Source organism: Hylobates moloch, unplaced genomic scaffold (genome assembly GCF_009828535.3).
Source record: "Hylobates moloch isolate HMO894 unplaced genomic scaffold, HMol_V3 SCAFFOLD_20, whole genome shotgun sequence".
Classification (NCBI taxonomy): Eukaryota; Metazoa; Chordata; class Mammalia; order Primates; family Hylobatidae; genus Hylobates; species Hylobates moloch.
In genome coordinates, this window is record NW_026652295.1 from 30,477,419 (window position 1) to 30,495,213 (window position 17,795).

Genomic DNA, 17,795 nt, shown 5'->3' on the forward strand with positions numbered 1-17,795 from the left:
ATGTGGGACAGCCTCCCTCATCTATGCTGCAGGCCTCTCCTCCTCTTTGGGAACTTTGACCCATGGATGGACTCCCTCGCCTGCAGCACTGACCCTTCACTCCCCAGCAGCTGTGCCATCAGCATTTCAACAAGCTACTGTCACACCCCTCCCCACCCCCATTCTGTGTGCATCTCTCTCTAGCCTCCATCTTCCCTCTTTGCTCTCATTCCCAGCCCAGATTCCAGAAAGTGATATCTACACTGATTGTAGCCATGTCCTCACCTTCACCACCCTCCCGATCCAGCTTCACCCCTCCACCAAGCAGCAGCTCTCATGGAGGCCAGTGGTGGCCTTGCCATTGCTAAATTCTGTGGACACTGTAGCCCTTGAATCACTGTTCCAGAATCTGACAAGTCCAACCGTACCCTCCTTCCTGGAGTCCAGGACAGCACCCTCCCTGGTTCTGCCCCTCCCTGCAAGTCACTCCTCAAGCTACCCTGTGGGCTGTTCTTCCTCTGCCTCCGCTGTGAGTGTAGGCTGTCCCCAGGGTTCCAGTGGCCCTGTCTCTTCCCCAACCCCACACTACTACTCTGGTGCCTCAATTCTCCTGACCTATAAAGTAGGCATGTCTCCCAGGTGTGCTTTATGGGGTGTGATGATCCACTTAGAGAACACCTTGATCACAACTGACTCTCAATAAATGCACAAAAGGTATTTATGTAAGTGTCCCTTAGATATTGATCTAAGTTTATCTAAGGCGTTGTTCCCCACCTCTGCTGCTCCCTGCCCCAGGGAATGGGACTGTCTCATCCAGAACCCTGGGGGCTGCCTGGTACACCTTGCTTTCCTTCGCCTCCTCCATCCAGCCCCACTGCCACCATCCCAGCTGACCCATCATCATTTTTTTTTTTTTGAGACAGGGTGTTGCTCTGTGCAGAGTGTGGATAGCACCCAGGCTGGAGTACAGTGGCACAATCATGGCTCACTGCAGCCTTGGTCTCCTGGGCTCAAGCGATCCTTCCACCTCAGCCTTTCAAGTAGCTGGGACTACAGGCACGCACCACCACACCTGGCTAATATCTTTTGTTGTAGTAGAGATGCGGGGTCTCACTATGTTGTCAGGTTGGTCTCAAACTCCTAGCCTCAAGCGATCCTCCTGCCTTGGCCTCCCAAGGTGCTGGGATTATAGGCAGGATCAACCCTGCTAGCCCTTACCAGCTTTTAACTCACTTCTCCAGCTAGTCTCAGCAGCCACCAGGCTATTTGCAAGATAAATATCTAGTCTCGTCACTCTCCCACTTTACCCTTCAGAGGCCCTCTAGGAGCCGTCAAATGAGGCCCAAGCCCCTGAGCACAGCACAGGAAGCCCTGAGACCAGGCCCTTTGGCACCCCCCACATGCCCTGTTCTCCAGCCAGAGAAAACTGACAGTGATTCTCTTACTGGCCATACTCTCCCCACCTCGCTCACCGTGACTCCCTCAGGCTGCACTGAGCTTCTCAAACTCTGTGCCTGTCCCACCACTACTTTCCCTTCAGAATTCAGCTCATGCACCACTGCCTCCAGGAAGCCTTCCCGGAGCTCCCAAAGCGGGTTCCCAAAGCACTGAGAAAACCTCCTTCAGGGTAGTACTGAGGGCAGAGTGTTACTGCTGTCACTCACACATCTTGGCTTCAGCCACCAGGGGACCATGCCTCTTCTTGCCAACGAACCCATACAGGACAAATTTGTACTTGCGGCCAGGATCCAGGGAGGTGATAACGGCCGAGCGCTGGGGTCCCTCCACGGGCACCACCTGGGGCTGCCCGTCCCTGTCCTTGTACTGGATCACGAAGGAGTCAAACTCGCCCTCGGGGACTGTCCAGCGCAGGAGCAAGGAGTCGGAGGTCCTGTCTGTCACTGTCAGCTCACCCAGGCGTGGTGGGCCTGAGGACTTCCCAGGCTTCTCCTCATCCTTGTCTGGAGTTTGAGAGGCAAAAGCAAAGCATAGTGGACTCAGCCATTCTCTTGTCTGTGTCTCCTTCCCTCTCCCCTGCCCACCTCACTCCATCCTGGATAGATCCCTCCCTGGAAGACTCTATCTCCCCACCCCTCAGTGACTAGCTCTCCTGGAAGAGGGGCATTTCCCTCTCAATCTCTGCTCCTTCCCCTGTGACAGTTTCTCCATCCCTCACAAGGTCTTGGTCTCTCTGCACACCAGGATCTTTGCGGGGGTTTCAGGTCCCCCCAGTTCTGAATGAGAGTTTCAAGCCTCCCTGCTGCAGCATCAGAGCAGTCTGAAGGCTCCTCTGCCCACCTGAGCTGCTATCTCTCTTACCACCCTCTCTCCCAGTGGTGAGCTTGACCTGGAGCTGGGGGATGAGTCAGCCACCCTGGTCCCACAGAGAGGAACAAAGAGGTGATGTGAAAGCCAGGTACCCCAGGACCTGTCTTTCACTGGTCCTGCAAACCTCATCCATGTCTGAAGTCCTGATGGCTGTGGAGCCCCCTGCCCCAAGGAGCCTTCACCCCCAGCAGAAACTGGCTGATGGGACCATGGACTGCTGTCCACTGCAAACCAGGCTCCCAGGGACGAGGTGTTGGGGGCTGAGGGTCAGTGTCCGGAGGCCTTCCCATGCCCATCCTGAAAGATTTACAGGGCAGGGAAGGGCAGAGGAGCAACTGAAGAGTGGGGGCAGGGGACAGGGCAAGGAAAGTTGCAGGTGGAGGGCCAGGGACCTTCAGCCTCTCTCCTGGAATCTCTGTCCCACCCTCGGTCTTTTTACCTCTGCCTCTTTCCCCTCTTCCCACCTATCTTCATCATTGTTTTAAGATCCCCCTCTATCCATCTTCCTGCTGAACCTGCAATTCGTTTTCTCTCCTTTTCTCCTCTATCCAGCCCCAAACATCAGCGCTGCCCTTCACTGGCCCCTCAATATCCATCCTACCTCTGAAGTCCCAATAGCCCCAGCTCCTCCCCTAATCTCAGGATATTGATCTGAGCAGAGTCCAAGATGTACCCATAATGCCTTGGTAGATGATGGGGTCAGAGGGCTTGCCCCCAGGAGGGACCCCACGAAGTGACAGCTCATACGGGGTTCCAGGAGGGGGTGGAGGCACCAGAGCCTGGCGGATGTCCCCTGGCAGCACTTCCTCATGTGCCCCCGGCCCCTCGGGCACCCGCAGGCGCAGTTGGAAGTGGGCAAAGGTGTCAGGCTGGGCGGTCCAGACCACATGGAGGTGCCCTGTCTCATCTCTGCCCAGCACCCTCAACTCTCCCAGCTCCTGGGGGCGCTGCTGCAGGAGAGGAGCCTGGGCCCCTTGCGTCGTTGAGGGGCCTGAGGGAGGAGGCTCATCGGTAGTCCCCAAGAGGCCCGAGGGTGAGGACCCTGGGAAGGGGGAGGGTGAGAAAAAGAGGAGAGTCCAGTATGAGAACTAGAAAGGAATCCCCAGTACCCAGGTTCTGCCCTCCAGCCTCTAAGAGCCTTGGGGCCCTCCCCTCTTCTACTTCTGGTTCCATCACCTGGGCCCCTCCCTCCTCCCAAAGGTCAGCCAGTCCTCTAAACACCCCCATCTACCACATTCCTGAGCAGACGGGCCTGTGCTTCAGGCAAGTAATAAGTAAAATAAAGCCTGCTATCCCTCACCCCACAAGGCTTCCATGACCTCCAGCCCCTGGAGACTTCCATGTCCCTCCCCACATACATCCCCCCCACTGGGTGGTGGTCAGGTGGCTTCCATTAGTGCTGCAGTGAGAAGCCTGGAAGAAAGACAGTGGTGTTAGACAGGGAGGATGCAAGAGGAGAGTGGGCAGAGGGAAGAGAGAGAGGCTGTGGGGGTGGACATCCAGGTCAGGTGGCATCTGGGCCCTATGGGGGAAGAAGAGGTCCACCACCCTCCCCACAGCAGCCACAGGGTGCCCTTTCCCCAAGCCCAGACATCGTTCCTGTGGGAGAGACCAGCATAAAGTGAGCCAGGGGATCTGAAAAGCCAGCTCAAGAAGCAGTGGTTTCACCTCCCCAATATACAATTGCTGCCTGATGGCACCCAGGCCACCCCCACGCAGTTCTGATGTGTTCCTTCAAGGTTAAGGCCAAATTGTGGAAAACAGTAACCACTAACCACAGTCTTCAGCCACTCTCACCACAGTGAGTCAGAACGGGAATCACTGTTTTCAATTCCCGGCCCACTCAAACTGCTCCAGTGAATCTTTGCAGGCGCCCCGACCACATCACCCTCTATTGCCTAAAATAACAATCCTGGAAGTGTCCCGGGAAACCCCAAAGAAGGGGCTGCCTTGACCTTAGGCATTCACAGGATGCATGCCAGGACCCTGGGGTGGGGACGTCTTCTAGGGACAATGGACTCGTGCTTTGTCCTGGGGGCCCCCTGGAGCCCCGGCCAGGTAGGGCCTGAAGGTAGAAGGGTGCGCTGGGGGGTGGCAGTGGGAGGAATTCACGAATGCAGGCTCCAACGGTAGGTGAGGCTGGACAAGGGATGGGTGTCCCGTGGCCCCAGCCCACGCTACCTGTGGTGGTGATGAAGGCGTAGGACTTGGAGGTCTGCCCCGCCCGCACCCCGTGGACCTCCACGTGGTAGGTGGTGCCGGGCCTGAGGTCGGGCAGGCTGACGGTGCGCGTGGTGCCCGGCACAGTCAGCTCACCGCCGGGGCCCTCTGCAGGCGGTTGAGGCCGCCACCGCAGCACCACGCGCTCGAACTGGCCGCGGAGCCCGTCGAGAGACACGAGAAGCGCGCCATCGGCGGAACTGCCCAGCACCTCTGGCTTGGGGTGGCGGGGCGCAGCCACCCGGTCGACGCCTTCAGGCGAGAGGCCGTAGATTCCCTGGTTGGAGTCCCGTTTCCTGGTGCCGGGGTCAGGGCTGGCGGTGGGGCGGGGGTGGCGGGGCGGGGGTGCGGGGGAGCCGGTGGGGGCGGCGGCCAACAGACGCCGCTGCAAGTATTCATGGATGTGGCGCGCCACCGACGTGTAAGTCTGGTTGGCCCGCAGTGGGTAGCCGTGAGCCCGCAGGTGGCGCTCCAGGTCCTGCACCGTGCCGCGGAAACGGCTCAGCTCGGCCGTCAGGTTGCCCCAAGGCCGCCGTGGGGGCTGGGACAGGCTTGGCCTGGGCGGGGACTCCTCCTCCCCTTCCTCTGCGGGCCTCGAGGGCCGAGGGGGCCGTGGGGGTCGCGGGGCTGGGGCTGGCCGGGGCCGGGGCTTGGGGGGCGGGGCTGGGGGGCGCACTTCCGGGTAACTGTAGTGGCCTGGTGCTGCCAGGGGCGAAAAAGGGGAGAACAGGTTCAGTGGCAGCTCCCTCCCCGCACTCCTTCCCGCGGCAGCCCCTCCCTCGATCCCTCCCACCAGAGCCAGAGGCCTCTTCCCTGTTCCCCAGCTCCACCTGGAAAGAGAACGGAGGGAAATCGGTCAGTGTCCCGTAGCCCCCCCCATTCCCCTCCAAGCCCACCACTGTTGGTACCCTAGAAAGAAGAGAGAAGCCCGTGGGTGGGGCCCTGTAGCTGAAGGAGAGAAAGGGGAGTCGGGGAAGAGAACGTGAGCTACAGCGAGGTGGGTGTCCCCCTGTCACAGGAAAAGAAAAATATCCAGGTATCTGTTAAGAAACCTCGAGGTTTAGTGGAAAATCACTGCTGTGAGACCCACCTCCCAGCAATCCCAATCCTAAAGTCAACAGGACTGATGATCTCTAGTCTGCCTAATTCCAGTCCCACAAGATCTATCAGCACAAGGCCTGTCCCGGTACCTAAGTTTAAATAAGAACCTCCCTTAACTGACTGGATCAGGCAGCATCTCCTATTCACTTCTCTCCCTGGGGCCATTCCTTTCATAGGCTAACCTGCAACCTTCCTACAGGACTCCAGGCATCTGAGGGCTCTGTCTCCCCAGCGGCCTCAGGACAGAGCAAGGCCCCCGGCAGGTGCCTCGAGACTGCCACACACCTGCCAGATGCATTCAGAGGAGCCCGTGAGCCCTGAGCCTGGGCTCCTGAGGAGGAGGATCCAAGGCTGGGAAACCAGGGCCCTTCCCTAACCCCTGGCCAGCCATACCTGTGTTGGCCCTGACAGAAGCTGGGTAGCTGACTGCCCGGCCCCGCTCCGCTGTGACAGTCACCACATATTCTACGCCTGGCATCAGGTCAGTCAGCAGCGTCCCGTCTGCTTCAGGGGGCACTTCCAGCCGCACCCTCTGGTTGCCGGCACTGACGTAGGACACCACAAATCGGTCCACCTCGGCCTGGGGACGCAGCCAGCCAAGCTCCAGTGTTGTTGGTGTCACAGCCACCACTCGGAGGTCCTGGGGCCCATCGATCACTAGCCAGGTTAAAGAGAAGGAGGGCTCAGGCGGGTGTCTGGTTCTTCAGTCATCATCTTTCCTTCCAAGAGCCTAGCCCCCATCCAGCCCCTTCCTTCTGCCCTCCCGGAGGGCAGATTCCCTCTCCAGTCCAGATCTCCACTCAGGACGCCCCTCCCCACAGCCGCAGCTCTCACTGGTGGTGATGGTCTTGGAGGCAGGAAGGCCCCAGCTGGTCCCTCGAAGGGCTCGGACAGTGACCTGGTACTCCTGTCCAGGGGCCAGTCCTCTCTGGTCATAGGCTGAGGCAGAGCTTGGAACCCGTGCTGTGAATGGGGGGCTCGCCCCCTCTGTCTGTGAGAGAGAGCACCAGGTGGCTCAGGGGCTGGCACTCTCGCCTCTGCTGCTCAATCCCCCTTATCTCTTCTTTCTCCAATTCTAAACAGTGTCAACATGGGACTGTGTGGAACTTGACCCTGTACAAGCTGGGGAGCAAACATGCTGAGAGCGCTAACTCCTTGTGAGCCACTGTTCTAGGCGATGTACATACATGAACTCACTTAATTCTCACAACAACCCTACGAAACAGGTCCTATTAGTCCCATTTTATGGATAAGGAAACAGACACAGAAGGACAAGTATCTTGCCAAGGTCACCAACACCAAGAAAATGGCAAGAATTTAGGCCCCGGCAGTGTGATCCCAGAGTCCCCTCTCATGGGCACCCCCTGTTTATCTGCCAGAGTCCCCTCTCATGGGCACCCCATGTTCATCTGCCAGAATTCCACCCAACATGCACCAGGACTCTCCCTCCGGCTTTGCCCTGGCAACTCTGACTACCTGGGCAGGAGGAGCCTATTCCTAAGCTCGGTCCTGTCAGAACACATGAAGTAGATCAAGGATGCCCCTTCAAGTTGCACCTTCTCCTTAAAGGGTCTGCCTCACCCTGAACTTCCCGGTAGATGCCTGCTCATAGCTGTGTAATAGGAGTGGGACCCGCATCACAATCTTTCCCTTGAGGAACTTTTCTTGTCTCTTCACCCGGGTTGTAGGCTCCTCACAACAAGAACCACTTGCTCAAAGTTCCACAAATATGTTTCCTGATTGTTGATTTTGTACCTGGCATCATGCTGGGCATTGGAGACACAAAAATAAAATATATGGTCCCTGTCCTCAGGTAGGCTGAGACTCCAATAGCTAAACGTATGGCCACATCTTGAATATATGAGATACTTACAACAATCTCTATGCTTAGCAAATGCTTGTGAGAAAGCAACACTCCTACAAGTGTACATTTAAGGAATTATGATTATGTGTGGTGCCCCCAAAGGAAATCTACTGGACCCTGCTCCAGGCAGGGTCTCCTGGAGTGCCCACCACTGGGGAAACAGAAGGAACTGGACATCTGTGAGCATTCTAACAGCCCCACATTTCGCCGTGCTGTCCAGCTAGGACAGCCGCTAAGGACGCTCTGTTCTGCCTAGCTATGTTGGCCGTGATGGGGACACCTCCATTCAGCCAAGTAGGATTGGAAATTTCAAAAGGTACTCTCCTAAACCAAGAGAACTGTGGGGAAATCAACATAGTAAATACCAAAGTATAAAACCAGATGAGAAGGCCACGTAGAGATTTCTGGGTTGAGGATGAGGTAAAGCTTGGTCAGTTTTCTGGGTTGAAAAGTTTTCCTGGGCACATAGGACCTCCAGCCCTCTCCTATTCACCCTGCCTTAGAATACCGCAGCCTAGGAAGCCTTGGGTTGGCCTCAACTCAAGACCCATGAAATCCTTACCCTTCCCAGAATTTATTTGTTCATTTTCTGTCTGTGTGTGTATGTCTCTCTCTTTCTCTTTATCCACACCCACCCCATCCCCACAGCCGCAACACACACACCTTGGATGCTGCCCGATGATGTCTGGTTCTTTCAGTGAGGCAAGCCTATCCCCAGAGTTCTCCTTCTCCCATAAGACCAACCTATATATATCCTTTAGACACTTCTTGGTTCCTCCTGAGATCCATCTGGGAACAGTCCCCTGAAAGTCCATCAACCTAACCCATGTATCCTACGTCTCCTAGCACCATCTTACTGGTCTGAAGCAGGCTTTCTTTTTTCTTTTTTTGAGAGGGAGTTTCGCTCTTGTTGCCCAGGCTGGAGTGCAATGGCGCGATCTCAGCTCATTGCGAGCTCCGCCTCCCAGGTTCAAGCGATTCTCCTGCCTCAGCCTCCCGAGTAGCTGGGATTACAGGCATGTGCCACCACGTCCGGCTAATTTTGTATTTTTAGTAGAGATGGGGTTTCTCCATGTTGGTCAGGCTGGTCTCGAACTCCCGACCTCAGGTGACCCACCCACCTTGGCCTCCCAAACTGCTAGGATTACAGGCGTGAGCCACCACACCTGGCCCTGAAGCAGGCTTTCTAAACAGATGCTGGCAGCTGGCTCTGCCCCTTGGTAAAACTTGGCTGCTTCACTGATTTTTTTTTTTTTTGAGACGGAATTTCGCTCTTGTCGCCCAGGCTGGAGTGCAATGGCACGATCTCAGCTCACTGCAACCTCCGCCTCCCAGATTCAAGGGATTCTCAGCTTCCCAACTAGCTGGGATTACAGGCATACACCACCATGCCCAGCTAATTTTGTATTTTTAGTAGAGATGGGGTTTCACTATGTTGGTCAGGCTGTTCTCAAACTCCTGACCTCAGATGATCCACCCACTTTGGCCTCCCAAAGTGCTGGGATTACAGGAGCCACTGCACCTGGCCTGCTTCACTGATTTTGTTCTTGGGAAGTTTTAGACTTGATCTCAATATTAACCTCGTGGCTCCAGATGAACTCTACCTTGGCTGGTTCTTGGAGCTTATCTCACCTTCATCGCTGTTTTTAGACTAGACCCAAGCAAAAACTTCTCTGAGGCTGCGAGGTTTTGAGTCCCAGTGAATACTTAGCCTAGCCCTGGTTTCCAGGCTGCAGAACACACCCAGACAAGGAATATCTGAACCTCTTTCTCATTCAGGAACTCCTCTCCCTCAGTTTCCCCATGCTTTCTCTCACATTCATAGTGGGGCTAGCACTTTGCAAAATAGCAACATGCCTTCACTTAGTGGGCCTCAGGCTGGAGGGGCATCAGAATCACCTGGAGGGCTTGTTGCAATGCAGGTTACTGGGCTCTGTGCCCAGACTTTCTGACTCAGTAGATCTGGTGGGGGAGTCCGACAATTTGTATGCCTAACATACTCCCAGGTGATGCTGATGCTGCAGGTCCAGGGAACACACTTTGAGAACCACTGAGTCAGAGTAACACTGCCACATATACAGGGAGAGGAGAAACTTTCTTCTTCTGCATTCTGAAAAATAATTCCAATAACTAGGTATGTCCCTTGATCTGGAATAGCAGAGTTTGGGCTTTGAGAGAGAAGTGCTTCTGGGAAGAGGGAAGGGAAGAGGTAGAGATAGGCTTCTAGGATGACAGCAGCAGCCAGAGGACAGACAGCTACTGAATATACTCTGTGCCCACAGAAATGGACAGAGGGTAGCTGGGCATTGTGGTAGGTGTCTGTAATCCCAGCTACTTGGGAGGCTGAGGCAGGAGAATCGTTTGAACCTGGGAAGCAGAGGTTGCAGTGAGCCGAGATTGCGCCATTGCACTCCAGCCTGAGCAACAAGAGCAAAACTGTCTCAAAAAAAAAAAAAAAGAAAAGAAAAGAAATAGACGGCACTTGCCAAGGCAGAAGGTACGATGCCAGGGACCAGCTACAGACAGCAGAAAGCATGGTCTGAGGGTCGGTAGCCCAGGCCCAAGAGGAGTGTCTGGGGACCAATTTTACAGGAGTGTTTTCCACACCCAGGCTCAGAGAAGACCCAGAATGTGACAGACGCCCATACCGAGAGCAGAATGGATGAGCTAAGAACATGGCCAAGCCTGGCACAGGCCAACCTGGCACCACCACCCTGGCTCTGAGTGAGGGAGAAAGTCTAGGGCTTCAACTGGAAAGCGGCGCCCTTGACAACACCAAGGATCGGTTTGTATTTATTTACTCAGAGCAGGAGACAACTGCTGCCCTAAAAGCTCCTCTTATCTCAAGTGTTTATTTTAATTCTTTCCCTGAAGTTTCTTAAGAAACTTCCTTTTCAAAGTCCCACCCTTTCAAGATTAGAGCTATGTAAATAATATATGCAGAGAAGAAGAGAGTGGGAGAAACACTTTAAAATGTTAGCTGTGCTTGTTTTAGTGATGAGCAGCCAGAAATTGTTTTTCTTTTCTCTAGTTGCCAAATTCGTGTCTCGTGATTAAAGTATTTTTATAACAACAACAAAAAAAGATGTTTAAACAGAAGAAAAAATTCAAGCTATCTTGGTTGCGCCACAAAGTTGGGATTTCTGCTTCTGCTTTGGCTGGAGAGTGAGGAGAGGCAGAACATGGTAGGGGGCTGGCCTGAGGAGCATAATGACAAGACAAAGCAAAGTGGAGTGAGGATGACAGTTCCTCTGAGCTGTCCCCTTCTGTCCTAGTGCCTTCTGAGGCTTTAGGCCCAGGGAGTTGTTTATTTTTACAGAGTCCTGGCTAAGCTGATGAAGATGAGGGTGACATGGCCCACACCCCATATGGCATTTGTGGGATGGTGCAGGAAAACGTGAGTTGGATGGTAGAAATGTCAGAAGATTTGGAGCTGGGGAAACGACCATATCTTAAAAGCCCAGTCTGCACAAAGGGAGGCCCCAAATGAGTGATCACAAGGCTTTGTCCTTAGGGTGTTCCCTCTAATGTTTTAAGAGCAAGTTGGATGGCCGGGAGTAGTGGCTCATGCCTGTAATCCCAGCACTTTGGGAGGCTGAGGTGGGCAGATCACTTGAGCCCAGTAGTTCAGGACCAGCCTGGGCATGCAACATGGAGAAACCCCGTCTCTACTAAAAATACAAACATTAGCAGGCTAAGGTGGTGCACACCTGTAGTCCCAGCTACTTGGGAGGCTGAGGTAAGAGGATGACCTAAGCCTGGGATGCAGAGGTTGCAGTGAGCTGAGATGGCACCACTGCACTCGAGCCTGGGCCACAGAGCAAGACTCTCTGTCTCAAAAAAAAAAAAAAGAGCAAGTTGGAGAGAGACAGAGAAAAAACTGGTTTGCATGTGCTGATGACAAGGAGGTGGGAGATGAAGTTCACAGACTCAAAATTATTGCAACAGCCTAGACAGCTTGGCCCAAACCAAAAAAGATAACATTGAACAGGGCCAAATGCAAAGGCCTATATTTAGGTGAAAAAAAAAAAAAAAGTGTATATAATTGAATGTTGTCTTCTTTCCTTCCATCTTTTTTCCCTGCTAATCTGTATTTTCTAAGTTTTCTGCACTGGGCCTATGTTACTTTTATAATTAAAAGTTACTTAAAAAACCAAATATGACCAAAACAGCTGCCCGCTTGTGTGACTACAAGTTGATATACGCCAGCTCTGAGAAAAGTGTCCATAAATTCAGAGTAAGTCAGTGGGCCCCTCTCTGCCCCCACATTTTGGGGGCACGTGAAAAAAGCAAGAATCACAGGAAGGTAAAGGATTCAGAGAACAAAGACTTAGGGAAAAGGGGCGAAGAAACTGGGAGGTTTTGCCTGAGGAATGAAGACATCAGGCTGGTGTCTCCAAATACCTGAAGGCCTGTGGTGTAGGACACAGGGAAAGCAAAAAACATTCCAGCTGCTGACGAATACCCAGCTAGGGCCAACGGACGGGTGCTAGAATAGGGGCAGACGGATTCCGCAACAACGATAACAGCTAACAGTGATGACCAACAATGGACTGGACAGCCTCAGGAAGTATTGAGCTCTCTGTTACCAGGTGTTCCAACTGTGTGGGACCAATGCTTGCTGGAGATGCTGCAGAGGCCTCAGTGCCCAGTGTCAAGCAGGCTAAGAAAGCCTTTACAGCAGCTTCAGGTACCCAGCCATCTGGACTCAACCAATGATTACCTGGAACTTCCTCCAGGAGGTGAGCCCTGCCCCCCCCCCCCGTCCTGCCCACTCAGTCCCCTCCTGGAGCTTGGCATCTCTCTCACCGTAGGGATGAACTGAATTTCATAGGCATCCACAGGGCCAGGAGCCGGGGTCCACTCTGTCCGAACTGTTGTCTCCTCCAAGAGATGCATCCTCATGCCCTCAATGGTTGGCACCTCTGCCCAAGAGAATGGGGTAGGGAAAGCTGGTTAGCACAAGGCAACCACCCCCACCCGCAGCCCCTTTTACTCAGGGACATCCAAGAGGCCCATCCCAACTCCCACTCCTCTCTGCTAATAGAGAATAGCTGACAGAGGGCTGAACGGGGCTTGGATCGCCTTCACCTTCCCTCCATCTTCAGGAGCACAGAATCTCTCTAAATGCAACTAAATGGGCCCCAACCTGCTCCTCAGAGATCTGAAGGCCAGTTCTGCCCACTGGCAAGCCCCGCCCCTGTGGTTCTGCTGCCCCTGGTGGGCACTGGCTCCTCGGAATGACTTGCTCTCCCTCAACTCTTCCTCAGGCTCAGGTCTTCCCCATGGCTCCTGTTCACAGAATCACAGTCCCAGAGTACACTGGGGAAGTCTGCCTGCTCACCTTCCCCGCAGTCTTCGCCAGCATACCCATCTTTGCAGACACAGCTGCCATCGTGACACTCTCCTCGGCCACGGCAGTCCCCTGGGCATGTCTGGATGGCACAGTCAGGGCCTCGGAAGCCCTCTACACACACACACTGGCCTGCCCGGCACAGTTCCCGGGGCCCGCAGCCTCCAGGGCAGGCGCTGGCTGGAGGCTCTTCCTGCCCGCAGTCCTCACCGCCATAGCCCACGTGGCACAGGCACACTCCCTGCACACAGCGCCCACGTCCCCGGCAGTCAGCTGGGCACATGCGGGTGGCACAGGTGGGGCCAGTGTAGCCTGGGTCGCACAGGCAGCGCCCTTCCTCACAGCGGCCCCTCCCGTGGCAGTTGGAGGGGCAGGTGCGGATGCTGCAGTCCTCACCAATGTAGCCTTCCCAACAGATGCACACACCGTCCTGGCACACGCCGTGCTGGCTGCAGTCATTCGGGCACTGCCTCACACCGCAATCCTCGCCAGAGTAGCCGTCCTCGCACACACACCGCCCATCTAGGCACTGGCCGCGGCCTCGGCAGCCCCCGGGGCAGCTGCGCGTGCTGCAGTCTTCCCCTGAGTAGCCTGCATCACACACGCACACGCCATCCTCGCAACGGCCGTGCCCACGGCAGTCCCCGGGACAGCGACGGCTCCCACAGTCCTCACCGGTGAAGCCCGGGTTGCACACGCAGCGGCCATCCACGCAGCGCCCGCGCCCGCGGCAGTCGCCAGGACAGGCGCGCGTGCCGCAGTCCCGGCCTGTGTACCCCGGCCAACACACGCAGCGGCCACTCTCACAGCGGCCCCGGCCACGACAGTCCCCAGGACAGCTGCGCACACCGCAGTCCTCGCCGCTGTAGCCCGCGTTGCAAACACACACGCCGTTCTCGCAGCGCCCGCGACCTCTACAGTCGCGTGGGCAGGCGCGCGAGCCGCAATCGGGTCCAGTGTACCCCGGCCAGCACACGCAGCGGCCGTCCTCGCAGCGGCCCCTTTGGTTGCAGTCGCCAGGGCAGCTGCGCACACCGCAGTCGTCCCCGCTGTAGCCCGTGTCGCAAATGCATTCGCCGTCCTCGCAGCGCCCGCGGCCCCGGCAGTCCCTCGGACATGTCCGCGTGCTGCAGTCCTCGCCTGTGTACCCGGGCCAGCACACGCAGCGGCCGTCCACGCAGCGCCCGCCCTCGCCACAGTCCCAGGGGCAGCTCCGCGTACCACAGTCCTCGCCAGTGTAGCCGGGGTCACACACGCAGCGCCCGTCCTCGCAGCGTCCCCGCTGGCTGCAGCCCCGAGGGCAGCTCCTCACCCCACAGTCCTCGCCAGTGTAGCCGGGGTTGCACACGCAGCGCCCATTCTCACAGCGCCCCCTCTGACTGCAACTGCGAGGGCAGCTCCTCATGCCACAGTCGTCACCAGTGTAGCCTGGGTCACACACGCAGCGCCCATCCTCACAGCGTCCCCTCTGGCTGCAACCCCGAGGGCAGGAGCGCTGGCTGCAGTCGGGGCCTGAGAAGCCTGCCCGGCACACGCACACGCCCTGCACGCAGCGCCCACGGCCTTGGCAGTCCCCAGGACAGGATGGCCAGCCACAGCTGGGGCCAGTGTAGCCGGGAAAGCACACGCAACGACCGCGGACACAGCGACCCTGATCATTGCAGTCATCTGGGCAGGACCCCGAGGCTGAGGGTGGGGAGGAGGGAGGGATCTCAGCATCTGTGGGGTCTGAGCAGGTGGGCCCAGCCCAGCCTGGCTCACAGGAACAGGTGCAGCGGCTCAGATCAAACACACCATGGAGACTGCAGAGGGTCCGTACATCTGTCTGACCTGGAGTAGGAGGGAGAGGCAGGTCTCAATCTCTCTCCTGGGAGAGAGGCTGAGCCTATATAGTGCTCCTATGTGCAGGCCCCTAGCCAGGCCAGCCTCATCTCATAAGGCCATGTCTGCTCCCAGTTGCTAATATGTGTAATGTATGCGGCCTCTCAGGGCCCTTGCATATGCTTTGGTTGACATGTAGCCCAGCTCTGCTCTCCAAGTTGTGTTCTGAGCTGCATCCACACCTCAAGGGTGAGGAAGGAGTGCCTTCTTCTAATTCATACCAAGGACCTTTATGGACTAGCAATGCCCACCCCACCCTAACCCACCTCTCCACCCTCTTCTGTGATCACCTGCTCACCTGTGCCAGCCTGGGCAGAGGCAGGACAACATCCCCCAGTGCACTGTTCCTTGAGCCCCTTCACCAACTCCTCCAGGATCTCTAGCCGGACCCTCAGGGCCTGCACCTCTGAAGCAGGAACTGGGGGCTCAGTGCCTGGGGGACAGCCACAGCCAGTGGAAGGGGGCAGGTTAATGCGGTGGGTGAATATCACCTGCTTCTCCCCTCCTTCCACTGTGTGCTCGTAAAGCTGAGAAGAGGGGCTTCCCCCTCCGGCCCCCACTGTGCGGCCCCCTGGCTGGGGAGGGGGCCGGGGGGCTGGCAGTGTCACATTGGACCGTGAAGAGAAGGGGCCTGCTCTGGCTGTGCTCAGCAGCACCAGGAGAACCAGGCTGGAGGTTAGAGCATACTGGGCCGGCATCATTCAGGAGGCTGCAGGGAGAAAGGGCAGGTATGAGAGCAGCTTCAAAAAGAAGGAGACAAAATGAATCCCCCCTTCTCCAGCACATACCCATAGTCCCACCACCCACAAGTAATCTACCCAACTCACATGCATGTAAAAATTCACATTCAGCCCAACCCTAAAGGATACCCTCCCTGGGCAAGTCTGTTCTCTACCTCTCTGATATCATTTAGTTACCCTGCTCCTCACCCCCTTTCCTACTGTGTTCCCCTACACTGGTATTTTTTGTTTGTTTGTTTTGTTTGTTTGTTTGAGATGGAGTTTCACTCTTATTGCCCAGGCTGGAGTGCAATGGTGCGATCTCAGCTCACCACAACCTCCGCCTCCCAGATCCAAACGATTCTCCTGCCTCAGCCTCCTGAGTAGCTGGGATTACAGGCATGCCCCACCATGCCCGGCTAATTTTGTACTTTTATTTTATTTTATTTTATTTTATTTTTTATTTATTTATTTTTTCTGAAACGGAGTCTCGCTCTGTCGCCCAGGCTGGAGTGCAGTGGCACAATCTCGGCTCACTGCAAGCTCTGCCTCCCGGGTTCATGCCATTCTCCTGCCTCAGCCTCTCCGAGTAGCTGGGACTACAGGCGCCCGCCACCACGCCCCGCTAAGTTTTTTTTGTGTTTTTTTAGTAGAGACGGGGTTTCACCGTGGTCTTGATCTCCTGACCTTGTGATCCACCCACCTCGGCCTCCCAGAGTGCTGGGATTACAAGCGTGAGCCACTGCGCCCGGCCTAATTTTGTACTTTTAGTAGAGACCGGGTTTCTCCATGCTGGTCAGGCTGGTCTCGGACTCCTAACCTCAGGTGATCTGCTCACGTCAGCCTCCCAAACTGCTGGGATTACAGGCGTGAGCCACCGCGCCCGGCTCTACACTGGTCTTTTGTTTTTCCCACAAGCACTACAAGCTCTCACTACTCCAAGGGCCTTTGCATTGTGTGTTCCCTATGTCTGGGATGCTCTTCACTCTGCTCATAAAGGCTGGCTCCATCTTCAAATCTTAACTCCCAGTTAGGGCAGTCTTCCATTACTCTCTATCACAATATCCTGTTCCTATTCTTCATGACATTTACGGCTGCCTGAGTTAGCTGTTTACTTGTTTATTACCTTTCTCTCAATACTAGAATGGGAGCTCCATGAGAACGAGGACCTCATCTATCCCAGAACTGCTGTATACTTGTGTCTGGCACGTAAATGTTCTATCTGACACATCAATGTTGAATGAATTAGCGGATGAGTACCTAAGGCCAGTCCTTCCCCAAACACCTGGATCCCAGTTCCTACTGTTTTCTAAGAAACCTTAAAGTGTAGATTATCTTCTCCCTCTCTCTCTCTTTTTTTTTTTTTTTTTTGAGACGGAATCTTACTCTGTCGCCCAGGCTGGAGTGCAGTGGTGCGATCTCAGCTCACTGCAACCTCTGTCTCCTAGCTCAAGTGATTTTCCTGCCTCGGCCTCCCGAGTAGCTGGGATTATAGGTGCCCACCACCATGCCCAGCTAATTTTTGTATTTTTAGTAGAAATGAGGTTTCACCATGTGGGCAGGCTGGTCTCGAACTCCTGACCACAAGAGATGTGCCTGCCTCGGCCTCCCAAAGTGCTGGGATTACAGGCATGAGTCACTGCATGACCTCTTTCTAATATTGAGACAGGATCTTGCTCAACCCCCTGGTTGAAGCTGGACTTGAATTCCTGGGCTCAAGCCATCCTCCCACCTCAGCCTCCCAGGTAGCTGGGATTAAAAGCATGAGCCACCATGCCTGGCTTCTCTCTCTTTTTTATTCAACTCCTCACGCTCAACTGGATCCTTGCTCAAATATCTCCAATTGAAAAAAAAACAAAAACCCTCTTCCTCAGGACTTACATGATCAAATATCAAGACTTATTTTAAAGGTGCAAGGATAGACAGATGAAACAGAATAGGGCCCAGAAACAGGCCCACACATATGTGGTCACCTAATTAATGACAAAAGTGCCCCTGCAGTTAAGAGGAGAAAGGATGTTCTTTTTAGTTACTGGTGCTGGGTCAATCCAACATCCCTAAGTAAAAAAAAAAAAAGAACAGTCATTCTCCACCTTACGTCTGATATACCAAAATTAATTTGCGATGAACCCAGGACCTAAATATGAAAAGTAAAGCAATGGCCGGGCGTGGTGGCTCACGCTTGTAATCCCAGCACTTTGGGAGGCCGAGGCGGGCGGATCACGAGGTCAGGAGATCGAGACCACGGTGAAACCCCGTCTCTACTAAAAATACAAAAAAAAATTAGCCGGGCGTGGTGGCGAGTGCCTGTAGTCCCAGCTACTCGGAGAGGCTGAGGCAGGAGAATGGC

The 17,795-nt window shown here is 55.2% G+C and overlaps 1 protein-coding gene across 1 annotated transcript in view; it reads right to left on the reverse strand.

The window, feature by feature from the left end:
* The window catches only part of TNXB (tenascin XB), a 38,167-nt gene extending 22,740 nt beyond the window's left edge, over positions 1 to 15,427 (reverse strand). The window contains exons 1-7 of the mRNA XM_058432240.1: positions 15,025 to 15,427; positions 12,837 to 14,675; positions 12,302 to 12,417; positions 6,463 to 6,619; positions 6,022 to 6,285; positions 2,981 to 3,349; positions 1,644 to 1,940 (exon numbers count right to left, since the gene is read on the reverse strand). Coding sequence (XP_058288223.1) covers positions 1,644 to 1,940; positions 2,981 to 3,349; positions 6,022 to 6,285; positions 6,463 to 6,619; positions 12,302 to 12,417; positions 12,837 to 14,675; positions 15,025 to 15,427 — 3,445 coding nt within the window. The remainder of the gene's footprint in view (positions 1 to 1,643; positions 1,941 to 2,980; positions 3,350 to 6,021; positions 6,286 to 6,462; positions 6,620 to 12,301; positions 12,418 to 12,836; positions 14,676 to 15,024) is intronic.
* Positions 15,428 to 17,795: the final 2,368 nt, after the last annotated feature.